Source organism: Myxocyprinus asiaticus, chromosome 30 (genome assembly GCF_019703515.2).
Source record: "Myxocyprinus asiaticus isolate MX2 ecotype Aquarium Trade chromosome 30, UBuf_Myxa_2, whole genome shotgun sequence".
NCBI classification, from domain to species: domain Eukaryota; kingdom Metazoa; phylum Chordata; class Actinopteri; order Cypriniformes; family Catostomidae; genus Myxocyprinus; species Myxocyprinus asiaticus.
The window spans coordinates 28,289,503-28,305,520 of record NC_059373.1 but is presented as its reverse complement, the minus strand read 5'-3'; the positions used below and the strand labels follow the sequence as shown (position 1 = coordinate 28,305,520).

General features: G+C 35.5%; 1 protein-coding gene across 1 annotated transcript; it reads left to right on the top strand.

Annotated features, from left to right (window-relative positions):
• The first annotated feature begins 4,857 nt into the window (after positions 1–4,857).
• fam8a1a (family with sequence similarity 8 member A1a) lies at positions 4,858–14,124 on the top strand. The gene is made up of 6 exons (XM_051663936.1): positions 4,858–5,263; positions 7,490–7,610; positions 8,962–9,085; positions 9,387–9,526; positions 10,398–10,538; positions 13,077–14,124. The coding sequence occupies exons 1-6, from the start codon at positions 4,927–4,929 to the stop codon at positions 13,108–13,110; spliced, it is 897 nt and encodes a 298-aa protein (XP_051519896.1). The 5' UTR covers positions 4,858–4,926; the 3' UTR covers positions 13,111–14,124.
• The last annotated feature ends 1,894 nt before the right edge of the window (positions 14,125–16,018 follow it).

Below are 16,018 nucleotides of genomic sequence, written 5' to 3'. Positions count from 1 at the left end.
TTTATTTATAATGGTTTTAATCGTATTGACATGTCAAAAAATCACTTTCACAATAGCATATGCTACTTTTTTTGTGGTTAAATCTCAGTATGAGTTCGCTGACATCACATGATTTCCTACAACCTGATTCAGCATGTTTTGACCATATTCTCTTTTTAAGCATTCTTAACATCAACATTGAAATAGGAGAATATAAACTACAGAATGAAACTTTGCGGAGATTGCAGAAGTCTAGATATGTGATTAAGAGAAACAAAGTCAACAGGTCAATAAAGAAAAAGTGTATCACTGCAGGTTTGGGGACTCAATATCATTTTTCATGTTTTTTTGTTTTTTTCAAGGCCATTGTGAAAACTTGAATATTCTAAGTTCTCCAACCAATTAGAAACAATAACTCAACCACATTAAAAAAAAAATAAAAAAAAATAAATGTTGACAGATAAATACAAGTATTCTTGAATGTCATCATGCTGTTTATACATGTGAGAAAGTTGGATTCCACTATTTGGGCATGAGGACAGCCTTGCTGTAGGGCAGAGGCAACGGGGTGTGGCTGGGAGTAATGCTGTAATTATTCAGCCATATAAGTTGGAATAATGCAAGGAATTGTGAATCTAGATAAGTGAACATGTAACAGGCCCATAACTTTCCATAATTGTGCTGACAATTTGCTAATAAATGACACAGAGGTCAGCAGACACAAAAGGCAAATGAGGACTGATGAGATTGTTTGCCTCCACCCGCCCAAACGGACGTTGCATTGACAACTGTTGACACAATCTCAATAGTAACAAAGTTCAAGTGAGACAATGGATTTTAACACCACTAATCTTGCATCCACACTAAAAAAAAAAAAAAAAAAGAATGTGAAAATGCTAAAATGAAAAAAAGAAAAAAGAAAAAAAAAAGTTCATATTTATATTATATTAGACAATGTGTCTAAAATTATGCTTTTATGGGTAAAACGTATCACCTTATAATTTATGGAGAAAGTGACATTCAAATAGGTGAACCATCATATAATGTTTAGATTTTAATTATTTTTGTATATACTTTGGAGTGTTTATGTTACATTTTATGTTATTTATTGTGTATTGCATTATTTTAGTGCCATGTGTGCTACCCTGATGGTGTTTTGTCTTTGTATGGATAACACTCTACATTGTTTGTTATTAACCCCTTGTGATTCTTTGTGATGAGAATGGCCCCTCAGCTTGAACTGCTGGAAGGGTCAAGCCATGCAGAGTCTATGATTTTCTGAATATCACCAGCAGACAGATACACTCACACATCTCGGCCGTAATCCTCAGCCATTGGCAGGTTCCATGGAGGTCAGCGTTTGCTAGACAGATTTTATTTCACCCTGATTATTTCTACGCAAGTCACCTCACGTCCTATCAGGGGCGATCATCCTCACATGGGCTGATTCTGTTCCGCCTGGGGGCCTCCATTCAGGGTCCAGCACAGTCACTAGGCCGGCCAGACCTTACTCACAGGCCCAGGGAAGGCCAGTCAGCAATTACACCACCAATAGTGAATGAAAGCAACACAGAGAAATAAATACATCACAGATTTTAACAGCTGGCCACCACAACAAGCGTCCCGGGACAAAACATGCTTGTTTCCAGAGAACGGTTTCTGATGCTGTTTACATTTGACCCTGTTGCATTGACATGCTGATGTCTAAACAAGCACAATTATACCCAGCAAGCCAGTATAAACCCCTTCTACATTCACAGAATCATAATGGTTACAAATAATCTTTTTTTCCCAATCCATTCCCCCCATCTCTTTTGCTCTCTCCCCTTTTTAAAATCAATACTTAACTTTTAGGTTCTCAAAACATTTAGTTTTAAGAATCTGTGTCTTTATATTTATTCTGGTATGTAATCAATCATCTAAAACTCAATTCGAATCGTTGGAGAATAAACCAGTATACAATATGAGAACTGGAAAATCAATAATGTAAAAAACATTGCCGCCACCTAGTGTTATTCAAAAATAGTTGCAGCTCTAAAAAAAACTTTCAAAACTTGAAAGTAAATATTTAAATATAACAACAGATGGCTGTTTACATTCTATAATTATTATTATTTTTTTTTTTTTACCATAAATGTATAAAACAATTATTGTAATCGTAAATGGTTATTTATAACTAATTGTGCGGCCATTACAATTAATCATTTAAACCTTTGTCAGAAAAATGTGGTACTACTATTGTAGCTCTTTTAAATTAATTTAAAACAAATTGTTATGAGATGGGAAGTTTTCATTTGCTCTGTGCATAAAAAGTTGAAGTTAACGACATTTTCTGGGTTCAATACAAGTTAAGCTCAGTCGACATCATGTGTGCCATAATGTTGATAGCCACAAAAACACATTTTGACTTGCCCCTCCTTTTCTTTAAAATAAATAAATAAATAAATAAATTAAAAAAAGAGGCAAAATCGAGGTGACAGTGAGGCACTTACAATGGAAGTGAATGGGGGCCAATCTGTAAACATTAGAATATTCACTGTTTCAAGATTATAGCCACAAGACATAAACAATATGTGTGTTAACATGATTTTAGTGTGATAAAATCACTAACTCGCCTTTTCTGTGTAAAGTTATAGCCAATTTTACAACTTCGTTACCGTGATGATGTAATGTCAACAAACCATAAAATGACTGTAAAAATGACAATTAAAAAAAAAATTCAGCTCAAATAGTACATGAGTTTCAACAAAATAATTAATGCAAGTGCTTTTATAAAATTATAAGCTGCAAATTTCTGCTTTTAAACCCTCATTCACATTCACTTTCATTGTAAGCTCCATTTTTGCTTTTTTTAAAGAAAAGGAGGGACGAGTCAAAATAATTTTTTGTGGTAATCAGTATTATGCCACAAATGCTGTCGACTGAGCTTAACTTATATTGAAACCGGAATATTCCTGTAATGTTGATAACCAATAATAATAAGAAAAAATTCTACTCGTCCATTGTTTATATATTGCGTGGAGTAGGCCTATGGCACTTACAACAGTAAATGGGGCCAGTCCATAACAATTAATATACGCTCTGTTTCAAAACTGTAACTAAAATATGTAGCTACACATTATAATACATGATAGCATGATTATAGTTGACAAAATCACTTTTTCCCGATTACAAGTTTTACTGGCGTCACCTTGTCATGACAACAAAGTTGTTATATTGAATTTTATAACACTAAAATCATCCTAACAAGTAAAATGTTAATGTCTTGTGGTTATAGTCTTGAAACAGTGTGTATTTTACTGTTTATGGACCTGCCCCACTGACTTCAATTGCAAGTGCCTTAACACTTGTGCGACCTTTGGGACATTCTTTGTCTTTTTCATTTTTGTTTTTCAATCATTTTGGCTGTGTTACTGCCAATGGCATAAATTTTGCCAAAGGTGTATGTTTTGGGGGGAATTTTGATATTTCAACCTCAGTTCCTATAATACATCTATAATACACTGTGTACACAAAATAGTTACACTCAGGACCTTCAAAACTGTCCCCACTGAAACCCATTAAAACTGCAATATTTGATCCCAGTGCCATTAAACCATAAAATCATGAATTCTATGATATTATGCTTTCACTCCGGAGCCCTGGCTTCAAATGTTACATTTTTAATACTTTCTGTATTATAGAATATTTGTAATATTGCTGTATTAGAGCACTGCAGGCCAATTGAATAAATGATGCAGCTAAAATTGTGTGGGTGTGTTAGTATGGATGTCAGAGTGTGTTTTGTATGTGTGCATTGAGAAGTGTGTGTGTGAAAAAACAATAGTGGCATTATGGTCTTTTTAACTGGTCTTTTTAAATTGAAGCTAAAATCTTTTTTAAAATCGACCCAGCTCTGTGAACATTGACATGGTTGCAGTTAAATTGACTCCTTAATAATTTTTTTCATTTGTTTATTTTTTTTTTTGGCCCTGATAGAATGTGTGTGTGTGTGTGTATGTATGAATGTTTTATTGTATGTAGGAACTGTTTGAAATGAATAAATGGAAACGTTTGTGTTGTTTTACCATTTATGTTAGTGATGACCTGCCAGGGGACTGCGGATGAAAATTAGCCTTTGGCTAAATCCGGTACAATGCATGAAATGGAAACATTTATGTTAAAAATTGTACATGGTCCCTTTTCAAATAAATAAAATAAATAATAATTGTAAAAAAATGTAAACAAACTGGAATTTAAAGGGTTAAAATCCTGAAAATGAATGAATATTTGGTAGTTATGATCAGCACTGATGTTGGTTAAAACAATTAACTCATTGAAAGTGGAAAATAATATTAATATATCATATTTTTTATGGCAGTTTTTTGACGTGGACATTTTTGTCCTGTAAGGGTTAATGTAACAAAAATAAATAAATAAATAAATAAATAAAAACGAGAGGAGTCGAAACCATTTTTTGTGCCAATCCAGAGACAGTATGACACAAATGCTGTGACTGAGCTTAATTTGAACACGAAGCATTCCATTAATCGTATATCGTCGTCCCATTTCTCTTTCGTATTTATTTAGTTATCTAATTTAATTGTGTATTGTGTTGTGGGAAATGTGTGTGTCTTTTATCACTACTACTAATGTTCTGTGTGGCCTGTATCATTATTCCCCACCATAGGGGTGTACAACAACATTATATTGTTTAGTCTCCAGCTCCTTGGACAACTTAAGTCTTTTATACTAGTAGTCACTTATCGTTGCTACGATATATGTGATTATGGAAACTCTCCTTTGTAGGAAATGGTTGTTAGAAGCGAGAAAATCACACAATTAATACACTATCTCACATGTATTGATATCGTGGTATCTTCCGGCTTCGAGGAAGAATTATCATGGCCGTTGCTTGGGCAAATTAGCCTCGTTAGTAAGGGGAAGGTTTAAAAGTGTAGTTATAACATGGCAGCCAAGAATAGTGACAAAGAAATAACCATAAATGACAGTGGTGTAGTAACAACGACCGAATACTGCAAGCGATTGCAGGAATGGATGTGGCGGTATTACTGTGGCTATGCGAGCTGGCAGAGCTGGGTGTTTATGTCCGCGCCGCTGTTTCCTCCGTGCACGCCGTCGCAGTCCGGCTGCCAGATATCTCCATATGCCGCGACGCCTGCTGATATCGCAGCCTGGTATAAACAGATCAGCAGCACACCGTCCTCCAGTCCAGCTGCCAGCACAGGCCAAACAGCGCGGCCGGCTGCTGATGAGAGAGGGCCAGCAGCAGCACAGCCTGCAGGTAGCTGTCAATCAAATGCTCTTCGGAGACAGTAATTAGCTGCTTCATTAAACATTCGGTAATGAAGAATTAACTAATGAAAATTGATTTACATTTATGTCCCTTGAGTATTATATCTCTCTTTCCTCCTCACCTCATTTTTGCAATGTGTATTTGTTGTGTACAGTCTAATAGTGTGTGTAACTAATTAGCACACTGCAGAATTGACAAAAAAGTACTGTGCTTTGGTTTTCTAGTCATGTACTGTGTAGCAGTATTATTATAGTTAACGAAAACTAAAATCATTTTCATTAACTAAAATAAAAACAAAAACTGAAATTATTGGAAAAAACTGAAACTAAACTTAAATACTTTTCATAACTCCAAAACTAACTAAAATAAAATAAAAATGATCTCGAATTCATTTTAGTTTTTGACATAATATGGTGAATATTTTTAATTTAGGAAATTTTCCTTTTTTTGACAAACGCCACATAATCTAATTATACCTTTGAAGAAAGCTTAGGATGTCTTCTACCTTAGTCAAAAGCAAAAATAAAAAAAATATTCAGTACTGGGATTTAGAAGCTTTGAAGATCCTCTTTTGACCAAATCCCTGATGTGTTTAAGCAGCAGAGCCTACTGGTAAAGTGGGACAGAGGAAACATTATTCTCTAGAAAATATATATATTTGAAATAAATTTTTATATTTTCTTCTACACTTTCACATCACAACATTAAGTTAACCTTTACTTGTTTATAAGCTTAACTAGATTTACCTCAAATTCTGTCATTTTCTTTACCACTGCTTTTCCCACCAGTGGTCATGAAATGAGCTCTGCCACACATCCCAAAGTAAAATCATCAGTTTTAAACCTCAAAAAGATAAAGGGATAGTTGACCCAGAAATTAAAACTCTCTTATCATTTATTCACCCTCATGCTATCCCAGATGTGTATGATGTTCTTCCTGCTGCAAAACACAAACACAGATTTTTAGAAGAATATTTCAGCTCTGTAGGTCCATCTAATGCAAGTCAACAGGGTCCAAAATTCTGATGCTCCTAAAAGCGCATAAAGGTAGGATAAAAGTAATCCATAACTGGTTTAATCCAAGTCTTCTGAAGTTATCTAATCTGTTTTTGGTGAGAACAGACCAAAATGTAACTCCTTTTTCACTGTACATCTTGCAATTGTCAACAGAAATGATCATGATTTCAAGCTCGATTACACTTACTAATAGAGCTCACAGAGTGCTAGATGGTGCTGGGAAATATAATCAAACTTGAAATCCTGATTGCCAAGAAGTCTGCTTATGTCAAGATTTACAGTAAAAAGGGACTTAAATATTGATCTGTTTCTCACCCACACCTATCATATCGCTTCTAAAGACATGGATTTAACCACTGTAGTCTTATGGATTACGTTTATGCTGACTTTATGTGCTTTTTAGAGCTTCAAAGTTTTGGCCACTATTGACTTGCATTGTATGGACCTACAGAGCTGAAATATTCTTCTAAAAATCTTCATTTATGTTAACCAGAAGAAAGAAAGTCACACACATCTGGGATGGCATGAGGGTTAGTAAATTATTTGAAAACTTTCATTTTTGGGTGAATTATTCCTTTAATTGTTTACTCCCCAAAGATTAGTTTAGAAAAGATTTCTAATCATTTAAGGAAATACATATGGACACAATGTGGATCAAGCTTAATTATCCTTTCTCACTTTACCCATATTCGCCCTATATTATACATTTTGCAACATTTACAATACACATTAAACATGAAAATACCACTAGATTGACATAACACAAGGCTGCCCAGAGATATGTAATGATTTTAGACTTTTTAAATTACACCAGTAAACGCTCAGCTTTGGCAGCCATAAAAAATACTAAAACTAAAATAAAAACTAACTAAACTGAAAATAAAAAACACTGAGAAAAGGAAAACTAAATGAAAACTAAGACAAACTGTGAAAACTAAACTAAATTGTAATGACAAATTAAATATAAAATAGAAATAAAAAAAAAACTAAATTAAAAATCCAAAACTATAATAAAACTGTGTGGTAGTACCACTTTTTGACCCCAATGTATATCAAAGTACCATGATATTAACATATTATACCATAATACTTTTAGGGTGTGGCGGAAATGACTAAATTATACCGAACTGAACCTATGAGGATGTATGCCTATTTTTGTGAGTAGGCCTGTGCGAACTTCATACTGTTTTTCTTTCAGGTAGAGAGTACACAATTCCCTCTCCTCTACGAAGATTTATGGCTGAAACAGTGGATTTCTTCATTCTCTTTTGTTTTAAGGCAACCATAGTTCTGTGGATCATGCATCTAAGTGGAATGAAGTGAGTCTGGAAGTTGTTAAATCACAACAATATCATATAGGTTTCATAGATATATCCCTCTGATATCTTCCTTAGACCAGCCAGTTATAATAGGCCTGTGTTAAAGGAATAGTTCACCTAAAAATGAAAATTCTCATCATTTATTCACCCTCATGCCATCCCAGATGTGTATAGCTTTCTTTCTTCTGCAGAAAAAAAATGAAGATTTTTAGAAGAATATTTCAGCTCTGTATGTCCATACAATGCAAGTGAATGGGTGCCAAAATTTTGATGCCCCAAAAAGCACATAAAGTCAGCATAAACTAATCCATACGACTCCAGTGTTTGAATCCATGTCTTCAGAAGTGATATGAAAGGTGTGGGTGAGAAACAGAACAATATTTATGTACTTTTTTGCTAGAAATTCTTCTCTCTGCCCAGTAGGGGGCAATATGCATGAAGAATGTGAATCACCAAAAACACATGAAGAAGATTGTGAAAGTTAAAGTGGAGATTGACTGAGCAAGGAGTAGAATTTATAGTAAAAAAAAGGACTTAAATATTGATTTGTTTCTACCCACACCTATCATATCGCTTCTGAAGATATAGATTTAACCACTGGAGTCAAATGGATTACTTTTATGCTGCCTTTAATGTGCTTTTTGGAGGTTCAAAATGTTGGCACCCATTCACTTGCATTGTATGGACAAAAGAGATGAGAAATTCTTCTAAAAGTCTTCATTTGAGTTCTGAAGAAGAAAAGAAAGTCATACACATCTGGGTCATACACTGTCCCTTTAAATAAACAGTTCACCCAAAAATGATAATTCTCATTATTTACTCACCCTTATGCAGTCTCAAACTCTTATGACTTTATCACAAAGATATTTTGTTGTAGATGTGAGGTGTTATCCATACAGTGCAACTTAATGGGGTCCAAACTTTTAAGCTACAAAAAGCACATAAAGGCAGCATGAAGGTAATCCGTGGGACTCCAGTGGTTTATACCATGTCTTCTGAAGCGATACGATCAGTTTTGGGTGAGAACAGACCAAAAATGGAGTTACATTTTGGTCTGTTCTCACACAAAACCGATCGTATAACTTCAGAAGACATGGATTAAACCACTCAAGTTGTATGGATTACCTTCATGCTTGGACCTCAAGCTCAGACCCCATTTACTTGCATTGTATGGATAATAACACCTCATATCTCCATTAAAATATCTTTGTTTGTGTTCTGTAGAAGAAAGTAATTTGAGATTGAAGTGACATAAAGGTGAGTAATTGATGAGAGAGCTGTAATTTCTGAGTGTACTATTCCTTTGATAACTATTGCTGACAGTGTGTATGTCCTTTGATTTGCTGCACAGAGATATTTCCAAGTTCATGATGCAGTTTATAGTGGAGGAGATTGATGAGAACACATCGCTGGAGGACCTACAGAAGATGATGGCAGTAGCTTTAGCATACAGAATGCTAGTTTGTGTCTATGAAGTGAGTAAAACTTTTGTCTTCCGTGTTGTAAGCCCACAATTACTGGCCTTGTCTTTCAATCTGTTTTTTATTTACATATTCTTTAAATTATAAAGAAATCTGCTTTATCACAAAGTTTTGATGTCTGTATGACCAGCCTTGTCATCTTGGCTTGTCTTACTTGCAAACAATATTTGTCGGAAAAAAAACTCTGTTGCAAAGAAATGATTTAAATTAATTATGAGTTTGTTATGAATTGTTGTCTGCATGGATTTTAGTCAGCTCAAACATTCCTTGAGTCTGTCTGTGCCGTTCTCTGCAGATCATCTGTATTTGGGGAGCTGGAGGTGCCACCCCAGGAAAGTTCCTGCTGGGTCTTCGAGTTGTCACTTGTGACTCAACAGTCCTGGTGCAGCCCAATCGTGTTCTGGTGGTACCAGCATCCAATGTCAGCTTATCTGCGTGAGTTATGCATTAAAGGGACTGTTCACCCAAAAATGAAAATTCTCTCATCATTTACTCACCCTCATGCCATCCCAGATGTATGACTTTATTTCTTCTGCAGAAAACAAAGTAAGATTTTTAGAAGAATATCACAGCTCTGTAGATCCATAAAGTGCAATGAAGGGGCACCAAACTTTTGAAGCTCCAAAAAACACATAAAGGCAGCATAAAAGTAATCCATATGACTCTAGTGGTTAAATCCATATCTTCAGAAGTTATATGATAGGCGTTGGTGAGAAACTGATCAATATTTAAGTTGATAACATTTTTTACTATAAATTCTCCTCCCTGCCCAGTAGGTGGCAATATGCATGAAGAATGCAAATTGCCAAAAATGCAAGAAGAATGTGAAAGTGAAAGTGGAGATTTATAGTAAAAAGGACTTAAATATTGATCTGTTTCTCACCTACACCTATCATATCGCTTCTGAATACATGGTTATAACCACTGGAGACATATTGATTACTTTTATGCTGCCTTTATGTGCTTTTTGAGCTTCCAAGTTTTGGTCACCATTCACTTGCATTGTGAGGACCTACAGAGCTGAAATATTCTTCTAAAAATCAGAATTTGTGTTCAGCAGAAGAAAAAAAGTCATACACATCTGGGATGGCATGAGGGTGCGTATAAGATGAGAGAATTGTAATTTCTGGGTGAAATATTTCTTTAATTAGAATGAGCTGTCCACATACTTTTGTAGTGTAGTGTAGTTCTCTTATACAGAAAAACAAACCTGAAAGTTTCTGACAATATTTCACATTATTTATAAAGTCCTGTCTTAATGTATTAAGTATGACTGAAAATTAGTCACCTTTTTTTTTTTTTGCAGCTCCACAGTGCGGGCCTTGAACAAAAACTTCTCCATCGCCTTCCTATTTCCTGTATTTATCACGCTACTCTTTTTCCAGCACAACAGAACTGTTTATGATGTTGTAGCTGGAACCATCGTGGTTCGGCGGAGAAGAGCAAGGTGACCAGTCTTTGTGTGTCAGAGTAAATCTCTCTGACTAACAACTTTAAAGTGATAAAAAACAGGGGGCTGTTCACCATTAAACAGTAACAGATGTTCACAGTATTTTATTTTCATGTGTTAGAATAGTACATTCTGTACTGAAGATTTGCATTTGCATAATTTATTAGTGGCATAATGCTTTTGTGATCATATGGCTACAGTATAGTTTACAGCAGTGAGAAAATTTAGGAAACATTTCTGCTTTCTTAGGGGCCGTTCAGACTGAACTCATTGTTGCGCTATAAAAGCTTGGATGGAGCATAGCGAAAAGAACAGAATGCAGGTGTCTCAAGATGCATGTTTAAAAATGGAAGTTCTTTTATTTTACACGGCAATTAAAAAGCACAGCGTGAGATGCTGAAAATAGTGCCTAAGGGGGTGTTTACACTGAATGCATTTTCGCATCCATCTGCACTGTTTTTTAAATGTTTTTCTGTGTAAACATGCGCTAAAAGGACATTTTTGACCATTGTGCAATGTATCACTGTTTTTTCAGTGTCTCGCGCCTCAGCCTTGTACGTTAAAAAGAAGGTCAACTTAAATGCATATCGAGACACCTACATTATGTTCTGTCTGTTGCGCTGCTTCTATCTTTTTTAAGATCAATAATGCGTTGGGTTTGATCGGCCCCTTAATGTCTCTGAGTCTTGACAATGAATAATGTTGACATTAACGTTTTATGTAGACATGCTTGGAATGTTCATCTTGAGTGGAATATCTTACTACACATACCAGCCTAATCCACAAGGTTTTCATAAGTTTTCCCTAGAATCAAGGTTTATAGCCCAGACAAGTCTGTTATTAATCTCAGCAAAGCCAGGGAATTGAACTCGGCATTCATTGTGTATCCTTAAAAACATGCATGAAGCAGTACGGAATGTTCCACTCCTGTTGTCAATTCAGTCAGAGGCTGGTGTGCCATATGCATCACTACATTTCTCAGGGTTTCTTAAAAAAAAATTTTATGCATCAAATTCATATTTGAAGAGTTTAAAGAATAGTTGATCCAAAAATGAAAATTCTCTCATTATTTACTCATCCTTATGCCATCCCAGATGTGCATGACTTTCTGTCTTCTGCAGAACACAAAGATTTCTTAGCTCTCTAGGTCCACACAATGGAAGTGAATGGTGAGCAAAATTTTGAAGCTCCAAAAAGCATATATAGTCAGCATAAACTAATCCATATGACTCCAGTTGGTTAATCCATGTTTTCTGAAGTCATCCAATCGGTTTTGATTGAGAATATACCAAAATATAACTCTCTTTTTTTTTTTTTTCACTGCACATCATCCCATGGCTGTCTCTAGATACAATCATGATTTCAAAACTGATTACACTTCCTAGTGCTTGACGCTTATGCAGAGCGCTAGATGGTGCTAGAAAGTGTGATCAAACTTGAAATCATTATCGCCAAGGAGACTGCTGATGTAAATATTTATAGTGTAAAAGGAGTTATATTTTGGTCCGTTCTCATCCAAAACCAATTGGGTCGCTTTAGAAGACATTGATTTAACGACTGGAGCCGTATGGATAAGTTTTATGTGCTTTTTGGAGCTCCAAAGCTTTGATCACTTGTATGGACCTACAGAGCTGAGATATTCATTGGAAAATCTTTGTTTGTGTTCTGCAGAAGACAAGAAGACATACACATCTGGGATGGCATGAGGGTGAGTAAGTGATGAGATTTGTGACTTTCATTTTTGGGTGAACTATCCCTTTAAGTATTACATTTTGAAATTTACACATCAGTTGTTTTTCTTTTTTTTCTTTTCTTTTTTTTTATTGTATGCATGCTCATACATATATAGTCAGAAATTGAAAAAAAAAAAATATATAATTCAAAAAGAAATTGAGAAAGATAATGTGTAACTCTTACTCTCTTATAAGATTAATATATTAAATATCAGTTTGTTTGTCACATGTATTGGACAAACAGTTTACAGTGTTTTTTGTTTTATTCAAACTGGGCATGCAAAATGGATTTAGGCAGTAGTATGGATACAGCAGTATAGACAGTAGCATAGGCCACAAACTTAAACAATTTTATTGGACATACAGTATTTCCTTCTTAGTTGACAATATGGTGTCAGTATAGGGTAAAGAATGATAAAATACACAATAAGATTGTGAAATGAACCAAAATAAACGTACTTCTCATGCTTCATGAGAACCACTAGGTGGTGATATTTGTTCATAAACTAGTTTGACCATCACCCATGAAAAACCAGGTTGACAATCATACTGATGAATTCCTCGAAATTCTAAACAAATGTTGTTTGGCATGATACCCTCATAAAATTACAAAAGTCACATTGCATAGATAGTGACAGACCACATTCTAACAAAAAGAAAACGTTTCCTGATGATCACAAAACAGAGATAAATGCCATTTTTCTGGTTAGAATAAATTACAGATTTAGAGCTTTGAAATAAATTATACATCTGTAACCTTAAGGCCTTGTTTTTGTCTTGTTTGCCCATTCTGGTCTCTCAGGAGGTCTTTGAGTCCCAGGAGTGATTCCTCATAATCAGAACCTTTTGGAACAAATCAACAAAACAGACAAAGGGTTGTCTCAGGACAAATGCACACCAACAAGCACTCATTTCACACATTTAGAAGGTCTGATAAAACAAGCATGTGGCATGTGTCGAACAATCATGAGATGTTAATCTGAAAATACATTGTTGAATTAGTCATATGTACACTATATGGCCAAATGTATCTAGACCCATGAACATCATTGAACATTTAATTTCAAAACCAATGGCATTAATAGGGAGAATCTGCTATAACAGCTTTCATTCTTCTTGGAAGGCTTTCCAATAGATGTTGGAATTTCTCCTATTCAGACACAAGAGCATCAGTGAGGTCAAACACTGATGTTGGCCAGTGGGGCCTGGCTCGGAGTCTGCGTTCCAATTCATCCCTAAGGTGTTCAACAGGGTTCAGCCATTCAGGTCTGGGCTTTGTGCAGGCCTGTCAAGTTCTTCTTGTTTATACTTACTCTGAAACCAATTAAAATGTCATACAGAGCATATGAGCTTTAGTTTTTGCTTATGACACTGTTATATAGACTTTCTTTTTACTGGGTTGCACATCTGGTTTGGCTGGCTGGCAGGGCCACTGGGTTCACAGCTGCTTGCTCTTCCCACATCCTCTTCAGCAGGAATTCTGGTAAAGCCATTCCCATGGATTCTGCTTCACCCTGCTGAGTGCTCAATGTGCCAAGAATGATTGACAGGCTTAAGACTACTCAAGATGTGGTTGATATGGTTGTTTTATTTGCTCTTGAGCAACACTACAGCCCAACTTGAAACCAGCAACATGTTGAAATTACTTAGTTGCAATAGTCTCGATTTCCACAGTGAAAACATGTAAAATATGATCGAACAGGCACATAAGATGTGATGACTGAGCGCTTAAAAGCAACCTGGTCTCATAAAATCATGATACTGTACTATACCTACATTTTCTTTAAAAAAAAAAAAAAAAAAAAAGTTTTTTTTTTTTTTTGTAAACACAACCATGTGAACACTAGAGACACTAAAACTGGTGAATTGAACACTAGAGGTGCTGAAAGAGCATTGCACTTGCAATGCAAAGTGCCGGGATGTGAGTCAATCAGATTGATCTGAAGTGAAATCAGAAAGTGTAGGTTGCTAAAATCAGTCTGTGCTTACTGAAATTTGAAACAATGCCCCCAGTGGCCAAAGCAGTATCCCAGATGAGTATGACTTTCGTTCTTCTGCAGAACACTAATGAAGATGTTTAAAAGAATATATCAGCTCTGTTGGTCCTCACAATGCAAGTGAATGGTTATCAGAGCTTTGTTGGCCCAAATAGGCATCATATAAGTAATCCATACAACTCCAGTGGTTAAATCCATGTCTTCAGAAGCAATATGAAAGGTGTGGGTGAGAAACAGGTCAATATTTAAGTCCTTTTTTAACTGTAAATCTACACTTTCACTTAACATTCTAGAGTGGAATTGACTTTCACATTCACATTCAGCCACCTACTGGTTGGGGTTGGTCAAAGGTGGAGATTGATAGTAAATAAGGACTTAAATATTGATCTGTTTCTCACCCACACCTATCATATTGCTTCAGAGTTTTAGTAATAAGTGCTTTTTGAGTTATTAATAATAAAAAGTGTATATCCTTTCTGATATGCTGAGAACTTTTCTGACCCATGGTTTATAAAAAATATTTTCTTAGATTATTTATATTCTTTATTTTATTTATGCATACATCTGTGTTGGTTTATATGTATTTTTATTATATATATATATATATATATATATATATATATATATATATATATATATATAAATCTATATATATATATATATATATATATACAGGTGCATCTCAATAAATTAGAATGTCGTGGAAAAGTCCATTTATTTCAGTAATTCAACTCAAATTGTGAAACTCATGTATTAAATAAATTCAATGCACACAGACTGAAGTAGTTTAAGTCTTTGGTTCTTTTAATTGTGATGATTTTGGCTCACATTTAACAAAAACCCACCAATTCACTATCTCAAAAAATTAGAATATTTTGACATGCCAATCAGCTAATCAACTCAAAACACCTGCAAAGGTTTCCTGAGCCTTCAAAATGGTCTCTCAGTTTGGTTCACTAGGCTACACAATCATGGGGAAGACTGCTGATCTGACAGTTGTCCAGAAGACAATCATTGACACCCTTCACAAGGAGGGTAAGCCACAAACATTCATTGCCAAAGAAGCTGGCTGTTCACAGAGTGCTGTATCCAAGCATGTTAACAGAAAGTTGAGTGGAAGGAAAAAGTGTGGAAGAAAAAGATGCAAAACCAACCGAGAGAACCGCAGCCTTATGATTGTCCAGCAAAATCGATTCAAGAATTTGGGTGAACTTCACAAGGAATGGACTGAGGCTGGGGTCAAGGCATCAAGAGCATCAAGAGCCACCACACACACTCATGTCAAGGAATTTGGCTACAGTTGTCGTATTCCTCTTGTTAAGCCACTCCTGAACCACAGACAACGTCAGAGGCGTCTTACCTGGGCTAAGGAGAAGAAGAACTGGACTGTTGCCCAGTGGTCCAAAGTCCTCTTTTCAGATGAGAGCAAGTTTTGTATTTCATTTGGAAACCAAGCTCCTAGAGTCTGGAGGAAGGGTGTAGAAGCTCATAGCCCAAGTTGCTTTAAGTGCAGTGTTAAGTTTCCACAGTCTGTGATGATTTGGGGTGCAATGTCATCTGCTGGTGTTGGTCCATTGTGTTTTTTGAAAACCAAAGTCACTGCACCCGTTTACCAAGAAATTTTGGAGCACTTCATGCTTCCTTAGGATGACCAGCTTTTTAAAGATGCTGATTTCATTTTCCAGCAGGATTTGGCACCTGCCCACACTGCCAAAAGCACCAAAAGTTGGTTAAATGACCATGGTGT

Coding starts and splice junctions, on each gene's coding strand:
- fam8a1a (XM_051663936.1), top strand. CDS start 4,927: ATGGCAGCCAAGAATAGTGACAAAGAAATAACCATAAATGACAGTGGT. Junction 5,264..7,489: donor AGCAGCAGCACAGCCTGCAG/GTAGCTGTCAAT, acceptor TTTTTCTTTCAG/GTAGAGAGTACACAATTCCC. Junction 7,611..8,961: donor ATGCATCTAAGTGGAATGAA/GTGAGTCTGGAA, acceptor TTTGCTGCACAG/AGATATTTCCAAGTTCATGA.